The 18,384-nt window shown below is 41.9% G+C and overlaps 1 protein-coding gene across 1 annotated transcript; it reads left to right on the top strand.

Moving 5' to 3' along the window:
- Positions 1-2,316: 2,316 nt before the first annotated feature.
- LOC135541614 (ETS-related transcription factor Elf-3-like) lies at positions 2,317-7,767 on the top strand. Its single transcript, XM_064967923.1, has 9 exons — positions 2,317-2,517; positions 2,987-3,177; positions 4,276-4,506; positions 4,619-4,705; positions 4,816-4,935; positions 5,164-5,250; positions 5,391-5,501; positions 5,998-6,199; positions 6,422-7,767. The coding sequence occupies exons 2-9, from the start codon at positions 2,994-2,996 to the stop codon at positions 6,534-6,536; spliced, it is 1,137 nt and encodes a 378-aa protein (XP_064823995.1). The 5' UTR covers positions 2,317-2,517; positions 2,987-2,993; the 3' UTR covers positions 6,537-7,767.
- Positions 7,768-18,384: the final 10,617 nt, after the last annotated feature.

Below are 18,384 nucleotides of genomic sequence, written 5' to 3'. Positions count from 1 at the left end.
ATTATGAATTAATTCAATTCATTTTCAAATTGTTAACAGAAAGTAGGATTTTGCAGTAAGGAAACATTAAAGTGCAATCTTGAGGCTTTTAGTAGATTCTGAAATGTGTATCTGGCAGTAATACGCAAGATGATCAGATAGGCTCATATGTCGAGAAAATAGAGGAGTAGATAATAGTACGAAATCAATTTGGGAAAATTCTTTGTGCCTTTTTGAATAGAAAGTGTACTCTTACAGTTATGAGCTTGCCAGGCATCAATAAGGTTGTAATCAGAGAGCATACTGTATGGTGGAGTGCCTTGGTTGCCTGTGGATTGTAGATGGTCTTATTAAAATTGTCCCACATGTGAAGAATGCCATTCATGTCTGTCCCAATAACCAGTTGGAATTCAGTTCATTCTAACAATGTGCTGTTAAGAAAAATGTAAAAACTTTGGATCATATGAATTTGGAGCATTAACATTAACACATTAACTAAGGCAAATTTCTTTCCATTATGGATACATTTAAAGAAAGTGGTCTTCTCCTTTACCAAAGATGGTGATTTTGAGTTTATTATGTATCATTATGATTACACCTTAGGTTTAGCTCGCTTTGATCCAGATGTAGTTTCATCTAATGACACATTGACCACATTGCCTCTCACTCTTAGTTCCAAGCTCAGTAGCTTCCAGTTAGAATGTACTCAAGATGCTGCACCCCAACATATTACACCTGTATAACCAGAAAATCATATAGGATTAAGGTCGTGTTTCAAGAAACAGAAACCGACTAAACAACTAAATTAATTTGGCTTGGGTTTCTGAGGTAGATAGCATCGCTTGAGGATTGCTTCTGGTATAGCTTGTATAGCAGTGATCCCAGTACTAAGTATTGTAGGGTTTAGACTGAGCAGCAACAGAGTGTATTGGAGCTTCGCCACTTTAGGATGATGAAACAGCCAGGCAGCAAACTGTGGGAACTGACACAGTTTTCCTACTCAGCCTTACTGGCCTAGTCTACAACACATCTCTGTCACCACCCACTATGACCTCTGCAAACAAAGCCAATCACAAAACAATGACCCTGCACTATTATCCTACAACTGCACATTTGCCTGTTTGCACTCTGCCACGTTGCACCCTGCCACGGACTGGCTCTTTACGCATATATGGCCGCCATTGCACATCATTTTGTAAAATTGTTTTGCTTATACACCTTTTACATGCATAATTTAAAGTGTAGTTTATAGTGTTTACACCGTAGTCTGTCGTATTTTAGTTTACAGTGTTTATAGTGTACATACTGTATGTTGACTGTGTAAAATTCTTGTCTATATACTCTGTCTGTACATATTGTGTATCGTCTGTAATTATATTGTGTATATTCTGTTTATTGTGACAGAATTATTTCGCCAGGTCATACAATATTCCTGGTACATGTGAATGTACTTGGTGAATAAAGGGGATTATGGCAACTGAACCTGCGTTATGGTAACCGTATTGAGTGTGTGATAGGTCCTGCCGTTGGGTAAACGTGTGGAGCTGGCTGAACCAGTCCACTGGGACAAACTGAAACAGGAGGTAATGTTACTGAGAGGACTGTGAAAGCTTCAGAGTCAGTGTCAACAGTAAATAATGGAACAAATTATTTAATTCCTTAGAGATAAACAAAGCGTCTCACCCATTCAACTCCCACTCCATTCCACACCATCCTCTCATCCTCTCTCACCCATTCAACTCCCACTCTATTCCACACCATCCTCTCCTCCTCTCTCACCTGTTCAACTCCCACTCCATTCCACACCATCCTCTCGTCCTCTCTCACCCGTTCAACTCCCACTCTATTCCACACATCCTCTCGTCCTCTCTCACCCGTTCAACTCCCACTCTATTCCACACCATCCTCTCGTCCTCTCTCACCCGTTCAACTCCCACTCCATTCCACACCGTCCTCTCTCACCCGTTCAACTCCCACTCCATTCCACACCATCCTCTCGTCCTCTCTCACCCCTTCAACTCCCTCATCCTCTCGCTCAACCCTTCACCTCTCCCCCCATTTTACCCGATAATTCTGACTTGCCTTTCCATTCGACACACCTACCAATGCTCCTGAGCTTCGTCATGGAGAGAAGGGAGGGGGCTAAGAGAAAGTATAGCAGGAGGGTAGGTTTCTTTTGTTTTCCACAGTTCTCGGGGGGGGGGGGTGAGAAGAGGAGGGAGAGTGGGGTGAGAGAGAGTGTGAGCCATGATTTAAAGGGAGCATGGAATTCCCCCTCTGAGTTAGCGCTCACCTGGCCCCTCCCACATGCCTTTCTAGAGTATAAAGCCTTTCACAGGTATATCCAGCAGCAGGTGTATCTATGAAACTAGAGCGAGAGAGATAAAGGGAGATAGATAAGGTAAAGAAGGAGATAAACCGTGGAGTATATTGACAAACTCTTGGAGTGAATCACAAACAGTGGACTCTAAAACAAACAGTGGATTATTATTGATCTAACACCATCTCATTGCTGCCTGTCGGTTGCCTCAGAATCAGGTACGTGCAGAAGTGTAGGTGCTCTTTGGGGAGTAACGGGGTGGTTGCTTGGGTCTGAGGTCACATGAACCTTTGCAGCATGTTTTGAAGAAACCTCGAATTGATTGATCCAATTTATGTTGACATATCTGTAAAATATTGGGGAAAGTCAGTTTATATTAATCCACAGCAGATTAAAGAAAACAAAAACTGGTGTGTATTCACACACAGCCAAAGATTTTGCATTCATGACCCACTTCAAACAGTGAATACAATAAGGAATGGGTGAAAAGTTTTACTGTCACATCAATTTCCAAATGTTTAATGTTGATCATCCTTCTCCATGCATCAAATGGCTCACTCAATTGTCTCCTGGTTACAGCAACTATACTACCGACTATCTTAATAGAATTATTATTATTTGTTAATTAATCTATATCCATAATCAGCATCCCAACTGTACATAAATGAGTTTCTCTCCTGGTTGCAGAGAGCCCATGTCGTCTGCCAGTGAGCTGTGTAGGGTCCTGAGCAACGCCAACATGACCATGTACCAGACTGGAAGCTCCGAGCCCCTGCAGCCTCAGCCGCTGCAGCCCAGTCTCACCACCGTGTCTCTGTCCACCACAGGAGACCTGCTGCAGCTCTCAGACCTCTCTGCATGCAGCTCGAGCATACTGGGTGAGAACACAGTCTTATTTATACTTCTTTTGTACTTTATTCAATGTTTTATTGTACAACAAAAACACAAGTCTCAATATACTGAAAAATGCAATGCACCAGATTTAGCTAACTACAAATGTTCATCTGCAGTCACCTGGGCGCTATAGGTATCTTATACCAATGCCTCTTTATAATCACTTAGCAGGTGATGACATTATGATATCTATAGAGGGGGAAAAAAATACACCTAAACTGATTGACAGAAAAGGAGGATGTGTAATTTTCTCTGCTTTGTTATCAGCATGTGGGACAATTTAGTCCTTGATATGTACTTTTGTGTTGATCACCTAGGAAACCACAGTGTGGATTTGTGTCATCTTTTCTGTGGGGATCTTTATTCAGTCAGGAGTTTTAGTGGTTCTTTGGTTTTGGTCACCTTGTTGGCTGGTGAAGTCTGTGGATATTTCCCATTGTCTCACCCTGGAAGAGACATGTCTGTTGACTGAGCCTGTTGGCAGACACTCAGTCAAAGAGCACAGTAAAACACATGTCCTTTAGCCAAACTCCCAGACAGACAGGGGATTGGCTGAACCTTGCAATGACCTAATTTAGAAGGCTGTTAAATCATTAACTGGGACAATGTTTTGTCTTAAATTGAGGAATGTTTTACATCTTTCAGATGCCTCAAGCTTTATTTGACTTGCCCTGGCCTAGCCAGTGAAAAGTTGTGATTAGAACTGTTTAGGTAGTTGAGGTAGTGTTTAACGACACAGGGCAGACATAAACTAGAGACAGGCGTTCTGACTCCCTTAAACCACAAACTCAGGTTTCACAGATCAGGAGCTGGGTTCTTGTGTGGGTTGGCACTTCATTGAAAGGCTTCAGTTAGTCAGTATCTTGTGGTTTAACTGGGTGGTTTAGACTGACAAGGTTTCTTATGGCTCATTGACAGATTGTTCAATCTCAAAAGAGGGATGGTGATTTTACAAGAACAGCATCATGCCTCACACACACACACACACACACACACACACACACACACACACACACACACACACACACACACACACACACACTACTATCTAACACCCATTCCTCCTCTGTATCCTCCTCTAGTTCAATGGTATGACCAGAACCCTCAGTACTGGAGCAAGCAGAATGTGTTGGAGTGGATCAGCTTCTATGTGGAGGGCAATAAGTTTGATGCCAGCACACTGAGCCTATCCTGCTGCTTCATGGACGGATCCACGCTCTGCCAACTGACCAGAGATCAGCTGTTAAACATGTTTGGAATGTCCCTCGGGGCTCAGCTCTACCAAAGCCTGATGGAACTCAAGGCCAAATATGGTAAGGATCTGACAGAAGTGAATTGAATAAACATTATTGATGATCCTTAAAACAGCAGCAGACGCATGCATTTGGTAATGATTCAGTCATTTAATTTATTTTTGTGGTCCAGATCTAAATGAGACCTGTAATCTCCTGGACAACTTCCTGCATGAGTTTCTAGACTTTCCTCTGCTCAGCACAGTAGAAGTAAATGAAGGTAAACACATCCTCTTGTCTATTCTTCATATTTCCTATCTCAGACTGACAAACCAAAGCCTTGAGTGTCAAATGGACACATTTGCTTACGTTGTGATGTTACTGTTACAGTTGTGAAAGAGACAAGCTACAACGACTTCTCACACGTCTTCAAGAACTTCAACTTCGATAACATGAAGCCGCTCAGCGACCACGGATACGAGTCCGACAGCATGCACAGCTCCTCGTCAGGTGAGAGGTGTCCCCCTTTTCTCTTCTTCTCGTTTGTCATCTTTCTACCTCATCTCCTCTCATCTCATCTCCTCTCATCTCTGTTCCCCCAATTCTTCTCACATCACTGAATCAGTATGTGATTGGTCTGGCCTGTATCACTGAGCCCAAGGCCTCGTTCATCGATCAAGGCAGGATGAAGGAGCGGCCATATTGAAAGTGTATTCCCTCCTCTCTCCCTGCCCCCAGGTGGAATGCTCAGCGTCCAGAACCCCAGCTCTCCAGAATCCAGGAGCAGTGAGTCCGACCCAGAGTTCTCCTACCCTCAGATAGCCAGTGAGTACAACTTTTCCTAAGTGGACTTAACAATCTTGAACTTCCGGTGGTGGTTGAGTATGATGGGTGACCCTTTAAAGTGCATGTCTCTTTGAAAGCCAGTCTGTTATTCTAAACTCCTGAACCATTGTGTTTGACAGAAATGCACATAAAGACAGAGAGGGGAGAGATAATGAAGAGAGGCAGAGGAAGACCTCCCAAACACAGCCACGATCCCAGACACTACCAGACCTCCAAGAAGAGCAAACATGGTGAGTGGCTCCTATCATTCTAACACACGCACGCACGCACGCACACACACACACACACACACACACACACACACACACACACACACACACACACACACACACACACACACACACACACACACACACACACACACACACACACACACACACACACACAATGTCAACAACTGTGTTCAATGGTGCTCTGTAGAAGCATGGTTTTATCAGTGACGTGATAGCATACATTTTGCATCGGGTACTGAAAACAGCCACAGTCAAAACATCACAGGTGTTTTTAGGTCATAGTCTGTTAACCATGTGCACGCACGAACACACACACACACACACACACATACACACACATGCTGTGCACACTCGCAAATAAAGTATGCACATACACACGCTTGCACACACACATACTAACATAAACACACCTGCTCTACCTCATCCTTGCTTGCTTTAGCACACACACACCTGTGCTGTTCACACACACCTAACTCTTCCTATCCCCCGATAGCGCCCCGTGGGACTCACCTGTGGGAGTTCATTAGGGACATCCTGATCCACCCAGAGCTGAACCAGAACCAGGGACTGATGAAGTGGGAGGACCACAGTGAGGGTGTCTTCAAGTTCCTCAAGTCTGAGGCTGTGGCCCAGCTGTGGGGGCAGAAGAAGAAGAACAGCAGCATGACATACGAGAAGCTCAGCCGCGCCATGAGGTAGGAAACCATGGAGATATAGCAGTACCGTCATGGCAACTAACCATGGAAACCCTAATCCTAACAACCATGCTTGGCTTTTGGGTGCTAGCTAACTTAATAGAGTCAACCAGTTGAGGATGGAGTTAGAAGATTGATAGAACAATGATAAAATGTCTGTGAAAAACCATTGTCTTGTCATGAGACTAATCAGTGGCTCTCCTTCCTGCCTCCCTCTTATAGATACTACTATAAGAGAGAGATCCTGGATAGGGTGGACGGTAGACGGCTGGTCTATAAGTTTGGGAAGAACTCCACCGGCTGGAAGGTGGAAGAGACCAGGCTGCATGGCATGTGAGACACAAGAGTGGCGGGGGTGTTAACTGGACAGAGCAGTCCCTTCTGTCCTACTGTACTGTAGATAGGACGACCCACTCTCTGGTCAACAGCCCTATACCTGAAATAATATAAAGACACTAACTTCTCTACTTCCAGGGGAGGTGTTGCAGAAAAGCCAGTGTTTTTGGCTCCAGTAGGTTTTATGAACCAGTATTGATATTTTACTGTAACTAGTATGTTTGTATGTTTAACTGTGTATCAGGATTTTGGGTCAGGAATTGTTGTGGACACCGCTTTGGGCCTACAAGATGGTATGTCTGTTTTCAGTTATATTCTCCATGGGATAGATCATGAGAAAAAGGCATTGATGATTGCATTTATATAAACGCTTTATATTGTGTGGGAGTAACTCACCTTATGTGTCACTATGACAACCACCTGGGTATATGGGCATTGTAGTTTTTACTGTGGCAATATCAGCACCGGGCACATATATTGATCTGTTTTTAAAGTGCTTGTTTATTTATATTTTTTATATTTACTGAGGGACAGTAGCACTTAATTATAATTGCATATGTCTAATTGCAAGACGGCTGGTTGCAAAACTTGTGACTTCTAAAATGAGCCATGGTTTAGAATAAAATCAAATAACATTTTAATTGTCACAAGAAGTGTAGACTTGCAGTGAAATGCTTACTTACAGGTCCATTTCCAACAATGTAGAGTTAAAGATAAAGATTATATTGTTTTAAAATATAAAAAAAATAGAAGAGCCTCATGTTGTGTTTTAACCTTGGTATTAAAGGGCTTGTGTTTAATGATAAACCTGATTTGGAGGGAGGAGACGACTGGAGGACAAAAAAGAGAGAGAGGAGTAACTAAATGAAGGGATACTCGTTATAAACTATTGGTGACATGAAGTGTATTTCGCTCTTTCAGCGTGAATGTTGTCTATAAAGTATATGTCCTTTATAGCCATATAAATCTTCATGTACCTCACCAGACCAGACCAACATCAAAACAGTTTGTATTAATAATCCGTTTAAAACAAATCAATGACTGTTCTATATAATTGTTTATTATGTTATTCAGCTGATCTTTTCTTCTTCTGGATCACTCAATATCATGTGTATGAGAATTACATCTCAGATTGTATCGTTTCTGATATATTTACACCCATGTATGTACAGAATATTGTTTTATTTTGTATTTAAGAGTCTTTTTACAGAAATAAACTATGTTTGAAATAATGTACATGTCTGCGTGTGTTTAGTAGAAATTGATTATGTTTTTGTGTCTGAAAACAAAAGCCATATAGCACACTAATTGAGCTCAAATGTCCTTTGAATTAACTTTTTGCAATCCACTCTGTGTAAAAGCATAAGCTAAATGACTAAAATGTGAATGGGAACATACACTACATGACCAAATGTATGTGGACACCTGCTCTTCAAATATTTAAGTCCAAAATCATTGGCATTAATATGGAGTTGTTCCCCGCTTTGCTGCTATAACAGCCTCCACTCTTCTCGGAAGACTTTCCACAACATGTTTGAATATTGCTGCAGGGACTTGCTTCCTTTCAGCCACAAGAGCATTACTGAGGTCGAATACTGATGTTGGGCGATTAGGCCTGGCTCACAGTCAGTGTTCCAATTCATCCCAAAGGTGTTCGATGGGGTTGAGGTCAGGACACTGTGCAGCCCAGTCAAGTTCTTCCACACCCATCTCGACAAAAAAATTCTGTATGGACCTTGTTTTGTGCACTGGGGTATTGTTATGCTGAAATAGGAAAGAGCCTTCCCCAAACTGTTGCCACAAATTTAGAAGCACATAACCGTATAGAATGTCATTGTATGCTGTAGTTTTAAGATTTTCCTTCACTGGAACTAAGGGGCCTCAACCATGATAAACAGCCCCAGACTATTATTCCTCCTCCACCAAACTTTACAGTTGGCACTATGCATTGGGACAGGTAGCGTTCTCCTGGCATCTGCCAAACCCAGATTTGTCCGTCGGACTGCCAGATGGTGAAGCATCACTCCAGAGAACGCGTTTCCACTGCTCCAAAATCCAATGGTGGTGAGCTTTACACCACTCCAGCCAACGTTTGGCATTGTGCATGTTGATCTTAGGCTTGTGTCCTGCTCGGCCATGGAAACCCTTTTCATGAAGCTCCTGACGCACAGTTATTGTGCCGTTCTTGCTCCTTGACATTTACACTTCACAATAACAGCACTTAGAGTTGACCAGAGCAGCTCTAGCAAGGTAGAAATTTGACAAACTGACTTGTTGGAAAGGTGGCATCCTATGACAGTGCCACGTTGAAAGTCACTGAGCTCTTCAGTAAGGTCATTTTACTGCCAATGCTTGACTATGGAGATTGCATGGCTGAATGCTCAATTCTATACAACTGTCAACAACAGTTGTGGCTCAAATAGCAGAATCCACTAATTTGAATGGGTGTTCACATATTTCTGTATATATAGTATAGACTCGAGGACACGCAATTTGGATCCAATTGTCATGGCTGATGTTTGGGAATTTAACAAGGAAACTCAGACTCTTTCAGTCAGTGCCCTCTGTCAGGGTGTAACAAAGACACAGGGTGTCAGGAGTTTAATAGTGACGAACAATACAAAACATGCGAATCAACTCTGCCTGATGAGTAATGATACAGATAAAGGGGAAGTAATCAGGGTAGTGATGAAGTCCAGGTATGCCTAATGATGGGTGGTTAGTAAACTGGCTGTGTCGAGCGCTGGAGAGGGAGTAGATGTGACACAGGGCCTCGCCTTAATATCTCATCTGGAGTGTGAATCTGTCAGCAGTGTAGTCACTCTTCTCCTGCCAACCACTATCAGACAAAACAATAAATACAGACTGCATTTTCATTTCCAAAGTTATTACGTAACATTGAAACACTATAGTAATTACTGTCGCCAGGACGATGGTGGTCTATCAGTAATTACTGCCACCAGGACGATGGCGTCCTGGCGACAGTAATTACTGATTGATATTGTCTTTACATCAACCCTTCTGGTTTGCAACAACACAACAGTGAGCTTGGCTCTCCATCAGTACATTTACAGACTCAATTTAAATGTATTTTCTGAGAGGACATTGAGGAATGTGACAGCTGGGGCAATTCTCAGACAACGGACCATAACTGCGGTTACACACGCACGCATGTCTGTACACACAGCATTCTGGATGGAATGGCGACTACTCAACTGGAGAATGTGTTGGTTTAAACTCTCTTTTATGCTAAATTGAACTTGCAACTGATGTCATGTTGTAAAAACACCACACAACCTTGACAGGGTTTCTGTCTGTGAGAGTGTGTGTCACACATGTTTAAGGGCATGCGATCCGTGTGGTGTGGATGTGGTGTGATGCATGTGGACAGTGGTGGGGCCTGTTTGTGTTGTAATGTTTAAAGGTCAGACACCAGACTGTAGATGTGTGTTACTTTTCACAAAGGCTCCATTGTTGCCGAGCGACAGTTGAGATTAAGTTGGGGGTTAACTGCTGCCTCGTGATTTACACCTCAGTCGGATCCTCACTCCCTCACCTGAAATATTCACACACACACACTCAAGAAAGACATAACTACACTCTGGCGGGAGATTTCTGGGCATTCCATTTGTGTTGCGTACCGTCCGGTAGATTTTCACTCCAACCCTAGTCTAGCGCACCTGATTCTAATAATTAGCTGGTTGATAAGCTGATTTAGGTTTGTTCCTGTCCAAATCAAGGTCATGCCATCTTCAGGCCTGACTTACTGAACAATTGCATCTATTACCGTCTAGAAACAATGAAACATCCAACATTAACGTCATTCATTTGTGGTCCATTGTTTCATTAAGGTCACAGTTGACCTGGTTGTGGTTGATGTGATGTGATGTGGTTTTCCCCATGTAGAAAACAATACTAAAATGCCTTTCAACTTTAACAAATAAGGATTTAAAAGATCTCACTAATTCCCTCATCGCTAATGTCAAGGATAATTTCATTCATCAACAGCAGCTTGTGTACTTAAACAGTCCAGGCACACACAAGCACACATTCCCACACCTTAGTGTGGTGACAAAGGGTATCTGAACCTCCCTGCTAGATAAACATACCTGTCCAACAGGTGTATTTGGCTGCCTGTCAAAATGTGACTCCAGCACGTAGCTTACTGGAAACCTTCAGTCTGCTGCCAGGAAAATCATGGAGAGAGAGTGGGGGGGTGTGTGTGTGTGTGTGTGTGTGTGTGTGTGTGTGTGTGTGTGTGTGCGTGTGTGCGTGCGTGCGTGCATGCGTGTGTTAGAATGATAGGAGACACTCACCATGTTTGCTCTTCTTGGAGGTCTGGTAGTGTCTGGGATCGTGAGTGAGTGAGTGAGTGAGTGAGTGAGTGAGTGAGTGAGTGAGTGAGTGAGTGAGTGAGTGAGTGAGTGAGTGAGTGTTGCTACAGACTCACTGAGTGAGAGAGCGAGATTGTTGTTCTGATTAATATAATAGTTGTTGTTGTTGTTAATGGTAACCCCATGTCCACTATTATTTATGTTGGTCCCACCATTTGTTTATTGTTTGAATATATATATAGATAGATAGTTTTTTATTTTTCTATATGTATACTTTGACCATGTAAGTAATAATGAACTTGCCATGTCAATAAAATCAATTGAATTGAATTGAGAGAGAGAGAGAGAGAGAGAGAGAGAGAGAGAGAGAGAGATGGAGATTATTGGTTGGTGAAGGGGTCAGTCAACTATGGCCTTTTAAAAGTCACTCATTAAACAAATCTCAGTAACTTTAATTTTCTCCAAAAGACACAGACACATACAGTACACACACACACACACACACACACACACACACACACACACACACACACACATGGGCCACTGATTAACCAGTTCAAGATAAGTTCAAGATAACATTCTTCCAGTGAAGCGAGAAAATGTGTGAAAATTAAAGTTTGTTTTTTGTTTGCTTTTTGTTTCACACTGTAACATATTTCTGCCTGCAACATAACATGAATAAACATTGTTGCATTCATTAATTTGCATAATACACTGTTCAAGTAAAGATCTGACCCATAGAGTCTGTCTTATTACCTCATCAAAACACATGCCACCTCAGACATGGATCTAGATGTTGGCGTTTTGACCAATGATTGATATATACACTTGATGACTAATAGGGGGTGCTGTGTTGAGGCCATCGTGCCTCTATCTTGGCACTCCCCCACAAGTGTTAAAGGAAAAATCCTCCCCAAACCACTCATTCCTTTAATTTACAGTGTTGAATAACGCTAGTATGAGAACAATATTTTTGGGTGAACAACTGCTTCATTTTGCCGTTATAATAAGGTTTGTAGCAACATGGAAAATCGTTAAGGAAATCTGTTGAAGCTCAAGTCCACTACAAAATCCACAATGCAATGCTCTCTCTATGGGCAGGCTGGCTGGCTAGCTAGTTTAAGTAACTACTTAGCAAACGGAGCTGCACAAAATAATACCAAAGACAATATCAGCATGTAACATACCTTGTTAGTTGTAAAATAGCCTAACAAACTGCACAATTCATTTAGGTGTCTACAGTCTCACCATGTTCAACCTGCAGATAGAAGTGCCTCACAGAGTGGAGTCTAACATTCACAAGGCAGATATACTTTTGAAGAGATAGGAAACGTTGCCCATGCTACGCCAATGGGCTGCACGGTGCAATCTGGGCGATTCTTGGAGCGCTCTCCATAAAAAAAAAACATTAGCACAAATTTAGTCAACAAGAAGTACAACATTACAAATATTTTCTGAGATGTGAGATAATTAACTTGCTATCTGTAGCATCGTATAGCTTTGGAATCGTGACATTATGTACTTTCGAGGAAAAGTTTCTCGACTGACTTTGAGAAGGGATTGCATGATGATTAGATTAGCAACCACATGACACAGCACGACAAGGTGAACGCGATTGGTAGACAGTCTGCTGTGTATCAGAGCAGCAATAACTCACCAGCATTACCATCAGAAATATGACTTTCCCGAATTGCAGCCTTTGTTCGCCAGGGCAATTGAACTCATCCCAGAGGCTGCTCCAAGACGCCGCTGGCAGAGAAGAGGTATTCGGAGCGGATTTCTAGTCTGACTCAGGAGGCGTGCATATCATCCACCACTTCCAAGTATATTACTTGCTAACGTTCAGTCCCTGGACAATAAAGTAGATGAGCTCAGGGCGAGGATCTCCTACCAGAGAGACATCAGGGAATGTAACATACTCTGTTTCACAGAATCATGGCTCTCTCTGGATATACTGTGCCCGTCCATACAGCCAGCTGGGTTCTCACTACATTGTACAGACAGGAATAAAGAACTCTCAGGGAAAAAGAAAGGCGGTGGTGTATGTTCCATGATTAACTACACATTGTGTGATTGTGATAACTACAGGAAGTCCTTTTGTTCACCTGACCTAGAATACCTTACAATCAAATGCCGATGGTATTACCTCCCAAGAGAATTATCTTCGGTTATAGTCACAGACATGTATATTCCCCATCAAGCCGATACCACAACAGCCCTCAAGGAACTACATTGGACTTTTTGAAAACTGGAAACCACATATCCCGAGGCCGCATTTATAGTAGCTGGGGATTTTAACAAAGCAAATTTGAGGAAAACGCTACCGAAGTTCTATCAACACATTGCCTGTAGGACTCGCACTATTGAAACTATTGCCCATTGTTACTCTCCCTTCCGGGATGGCTACAAAGCCCTCCCCCACCCTCCCTTCGGCAAATCAGATCATGACTCCATTCTGCTCCTCCTTTCCTATAGGCAGAAACTCAAATAGGAAGTACCCGTGCTAAGGTCTATTCACCGCTGGCCTGACCAATCGGAATCCATGCAAGATTGTTTTGATCACGCGGACTGTGATATGTTCCGAGTTGCCTCTGAGAATAACATTGACATATACACAGATATGGTGACTGAGTTCATCAGGAAGAGTATAGGGGATGCTGTTCCCACTGTGACTATTAAAACCTACCCAAACAAAAAAACGTGGATAGATGGCAGCATTCGCGCAAAACTCAAAGCGCGAACCACCGCATTTAACCACGGCAAGGTGAATAGGAATATGGCTGAATAACAAACAGTCTAGTTATTCCCTCCATAAGGTTATCAAACAGGCAAAACGTCCATACAGAGACAAAAACTTAGCGTGCACGGCCAGTTTACCAGCTCGTGAGCACAATTTTACACAAAACCAATAACATGTAAAACGCACTCAGATATCCCTAACAGATAGATTCTTTATAAAATCTCCTAGACAAACTTCAGTACAAGTAAGCTACTCAGTAAACATAGTCTCTGTGACTTGTAAATCGTTTTTACCTCTGCTAGCATCAAGCAAACATATTCTCTCACTCTGATCGACACAAAACCAACACAAAACCCTTCCAAACGTGATAATACCTTGACAAATGTGTTATTTGAGAGAAATCAACCTATTACACATGCATCAATATCCAATTAAGCTATAGTCAGTCTTTGTGTGTGTGTGTGTGTGTGTGTGTGTGTGTGTGTGTGTGTGTGTGTGTGTGTGTGTGTGTGTGTGTGTGTGTGTGTGTGTGTGTGTGTGTGTGTGTGTGTGTGTGTGTGTGTGTGTGTGTGTGTGTGTGTGTTTTCCCGCATGAGAAGGGCACCATTGAAAAGATCATCCTGAACTTGATGTTATATCAGCCAATATAGTAAGTTACAATTAGCCTTTTTATTGTATGTGTATACTTCACAAACATCCTTTCCTGCTCACTGAAAGGCAGATGTAAGCTACACTTGATTACTGATTTCTCTCTCTTCTCTTTCTTTCTCATTCACACACACCCACAGGACCATTCACACAGTTCAGTCACTCAGCCCTATCCAGTGGACATGATGCTTTCAAGGTCCTGCACAACCGCCTCCTATGACACCCTGATGAGAAGCAATAAGCCTGGCCCCGTGACAGTAAGTCAAAAGACCTGTCTAACACTGCTGCACCATACTGTTCTGAAACAATATGACTCTAGAACAGTTTTACAATGCTCAGCAGTGATTATTGATCTCTTTCACTCTATATCTCTCTCTCTCTCATCTTCACAGCTGACTCACAGATGGTATGTAGGCTGGTTGATGGCACCTGCAGGCCTGTTTGAGGGGACAACTGAACAGAACATATCAGAATGCTTGGATCTCAGCTGAGACCCTCCTTCCCCGTCCTTACACTTCCTTTTAGGCATGTTGCTCTCAATGTGTGTCTCTCCATTTCTCTCATGTCCTGTGGTATTACCTATAGATGACTGTTTGACACTTTCCATTTCTTTGCCTATGTATGGTTTTCTACATCAGTCTATTTGTGTGTTACCTGTGTGTTTAAATATTGTGTCCCCCTCGCAGAATTTGTATGTTTCCTTAACTGCCCAATGCTCCCTTTCTTTCTTCCTCTCCGGGATTAGGGATTAGGGGACATTGCTTTGCTGTTGGCACCCCCTTATTCAACATTTTGTTCACTGTTGTTCAACTGCTCTTTGATTAATTCGGTTTAATTCAATGTTTACATTTGCTTCAAGTGTGTTTTTTACTGAAAGTTGGCAGATGGCACTTGTATGGAGACTACTGTCGCTCTGTTTGTGTAACTTTTATAAATAACTTTAACACCTTTTGGAAACAGAAGATGCTCTGTAGGAATGATGGTCCATCCAAATCATCTTGGCTCCTGGACTCTCATATGGACTCCTGTCTGTGTATTTCAAAGCTGCCTTGAGACAATGATTTATCAGTGACCTAAACCCTGATCAGATAATCCCTACATTGTATCGCTAAGTCATCGTAGTGCTGCTGCAAATGTACATTGTCCAAGTGGTGTTGGCAGTCATAATGTAAGTAACCTCATTTATGTCCCTCTAACTCCCCTGAATGCCTCTTTCAATCCTACAACTACCTCAGATATGTCTCCCAGTAAAGCAATAAAAACAATCAAAACCCTCAGATAAGTGCTATAAATCGCCCACATTAACATATGTAGCCTAAGAAACAACGTTCATAAAATCTATAACTTGCTAGTAACAGATAACATTCATATACTGTCTATAACTATACAGTGGTAGCAATATACGGTTTCAACATTTTCCGAAGCAAATGCGATTGGTGGAGGTTTTTCCGTTTATGTTCAAAGTCATATTCCTGTAAAGCTTAGAGACAATCTAATGTTAAATACTGTTAATTAATTTGGCTACAGGTTAATCTGCCTCACCTAATGTCAGGACCCGGTTACGAACCTGGGTCTCCGGAGTGAGAAACAGTCACTTAACCAACTGAGCCACGAATAGTCAGCAGAACCCAGAAGATGAGGCAGACACAGCAGTACTTAAGACGGTGTATTTAATAAAGTAAAAAGGAGAAGTCCTTCAATACAAAATGGCAAATCATATTCCTCAAGAGATACTCAAAAAACAGAATTCCACAAGAGCGTCCACGGAATCAAGAATAATGTTACAAACACAGAGCACAGAACTGAGGGAAACTAAGGGTTTAAATACAATCAGGGGAAATTGCAAATAATAATGGGAATCAAGGGAAAAAACACAAGGTCAAAAAGCACAATGGGGGCATCTAGTGACCAAACCCGGAACAACCCTGGCCAAATCCTGACACCTAAAGCCCATTCTTCTGTGAAGCTGCTATAGACCACCAAGTGCTAACAGTCAGTATCTGTATAATATGTGTGAAATGCTTGATAATGTATGTGATATCAACTGAGAGGTATATTTTCTGTGTGACCTAAATATTGACAGGCTTTCATCAAGCTGCCCACTCAAGAAAAAGCTTCAAACTGTAACCAGTGCTTGCAACCTGGTTCAGGTTATCATTCAACCGATCAGGGTATTTACAAATAGCACAGCAATAAAATCATCCACATGTATTGATCACATATTTTTCTAATGCTGCAGAAATCTGCTCTAAAGCAGTATGGACACCCATCAGATGTAGTGATCATAATATAATAGCCATATCTAGGAAAGCCAAAGGCTGGGCCTAATGTAGTGTATAAGACGTCATACAATAGGTTTTGTAGCGATTGGTGGTGATGTAGGTAGTGATGTTGAGGATGTAAATAATATTTGTTGTTCTGTGGTGTGTAATGAGGAGCAGACATATGCTGCACTTGACACATGTATGAAATTGCTTATTCTAGTTAAATGACTGTAAAAACAATTAAATTCCCGTGGATTGATGAGGAATTTAAAAATTCTATGGTTAAGAAGGATGACACACAGGAGGTGAAATGTTATTATTTCTAATGAAAGAAGTGTAAATGTTGTTCCCTTGTCATATAATTGTTATATGTACTATCAATACAGCATTACAAATAGTTCAATTTGGGTCCCGAGACAAAACCAGTTGAGAACTGCTGCACCTTCATTAATATAATAAATTGGGGATTAGAGAGCCCCAACCATTGTCCTTTAGGGCTGGTTTGTCTTCACCTCAAAGGCAGATTAATCCTGTATGCCACCAGCAACCATACACAATACACTGAGTATACAAAACATTAAGAACACCTCTTTCGATTACATAGACTGACCAGGTGAATCCTGGTGAAATCTTTGATCCCTTACTGATGTAATTTGATAAATACACTTCAACCAGTGTACAGTTGAAGTAGGAAGTTTAAGTCATTAAGTCATTAAAACTTGTTTTTCAACCAATCCACACATTTCTTGTGAACAAACCATAGTTTTGCAAGATGGTTAGGACATCTACTTTGTGCATGACACAAGTAATTTTTCCAACAATTGTTTATAGACAGATTATTTTACTTAAAATTCACTGTATCACAATTCCAGTGGGTCAGACGTTTGCATACACTAAGTTGACTGTGCCTTTAAACAGCTTGAAAATTTTCAGAAAATGATGTCATGGCTTTAGAAGCTTCTGATAGGCTAATTGACATAATTTGAGTCAATTGGAGGCATACCTGTGGATGTGGTTGAAGGCCTACCTTCAAACTCAGTGCCTCTTTGCTTGACATCATGGGAAAATCATAAGAAATCAGCCAAAACCTCAGGAAAAAAATTGTAGACATCCACAAGTCTGGTTCATCCTTGGGAGCAATTTCCAAATGCCTGATGCGTTCATCTGTACAAACAATAGTACGCAAGTATAAACACCATGGGACCATGCAGCCGTTATACCGCTCAAGAAGGAGATGCGTTCTGTCTCCTAGAGATGAACGTACTTTGGGGCGAAAAGTGCAAATCAATCCCAGAACAACAGCAAAGGACCTTGTGAAGATGCTGGAGGACACAGGTACAAAAGTATTTATATCCACAGTAAAACGAGTCCCATATTGAGATAACCTGAAAGGCCGCTCTGCAAGGAAGAAGCCACTGCTCCAAAACCACCATAAAAAAGCCAGACTACAGTTTGCAACTGCACATGGTGACAAAGATTGTACTTTTTGGAGAAATGTCCTCTGGTCTAATGAAACAAAAATAGAACTGTTTGGCCATAATGCCCATCATTATGTTTGGAGGAAAAATGGGGAAGCTTGCAAGCCAAAGAACACCATCCCAACTGTGACGCACGGGGGTGGTTCATAGCGTAAAACCCCAATTTACTAGTCTGTCTAACACCTACTCTCGAAGTCCTCCTAATTTCAGAGCCTGGAATGACTGTTTTGATGTTGTCGGTATGATGTGTTGATAATGAAGGGGCTGTGCTTTTACTGGTTGGTTCTCCTCTGTGTACTGAAACACCCACAGTGTCATGAACATCGTCAGGGAAGTGACCGGACCAAGGTGCAGCGTGGTGAGCGTACATTTTCTTTTAATGTTA

This window comes from Oncorhynchus masou, chromosome 6, assembly GCF_036934945.1.
Source record: "Oncorhynchus masou masou isolate Uvic2021 chromosome 6, UVic_Omas_1.1, whole genome shotgun sequence".
Taxonomy (NCBI): domain Eukaryota; kingdom Metazoa; phylum Chordata; class Actinopteri; order Salmoniformes; family Salmonidae; genus Oncorhynchus; species Oncorhynchus masou.
The sequence above is the reverse complement of the archived record's forward strand: the minus strand, read 5'-3'. Positions and strand labels throughout refer to the sequence as shown.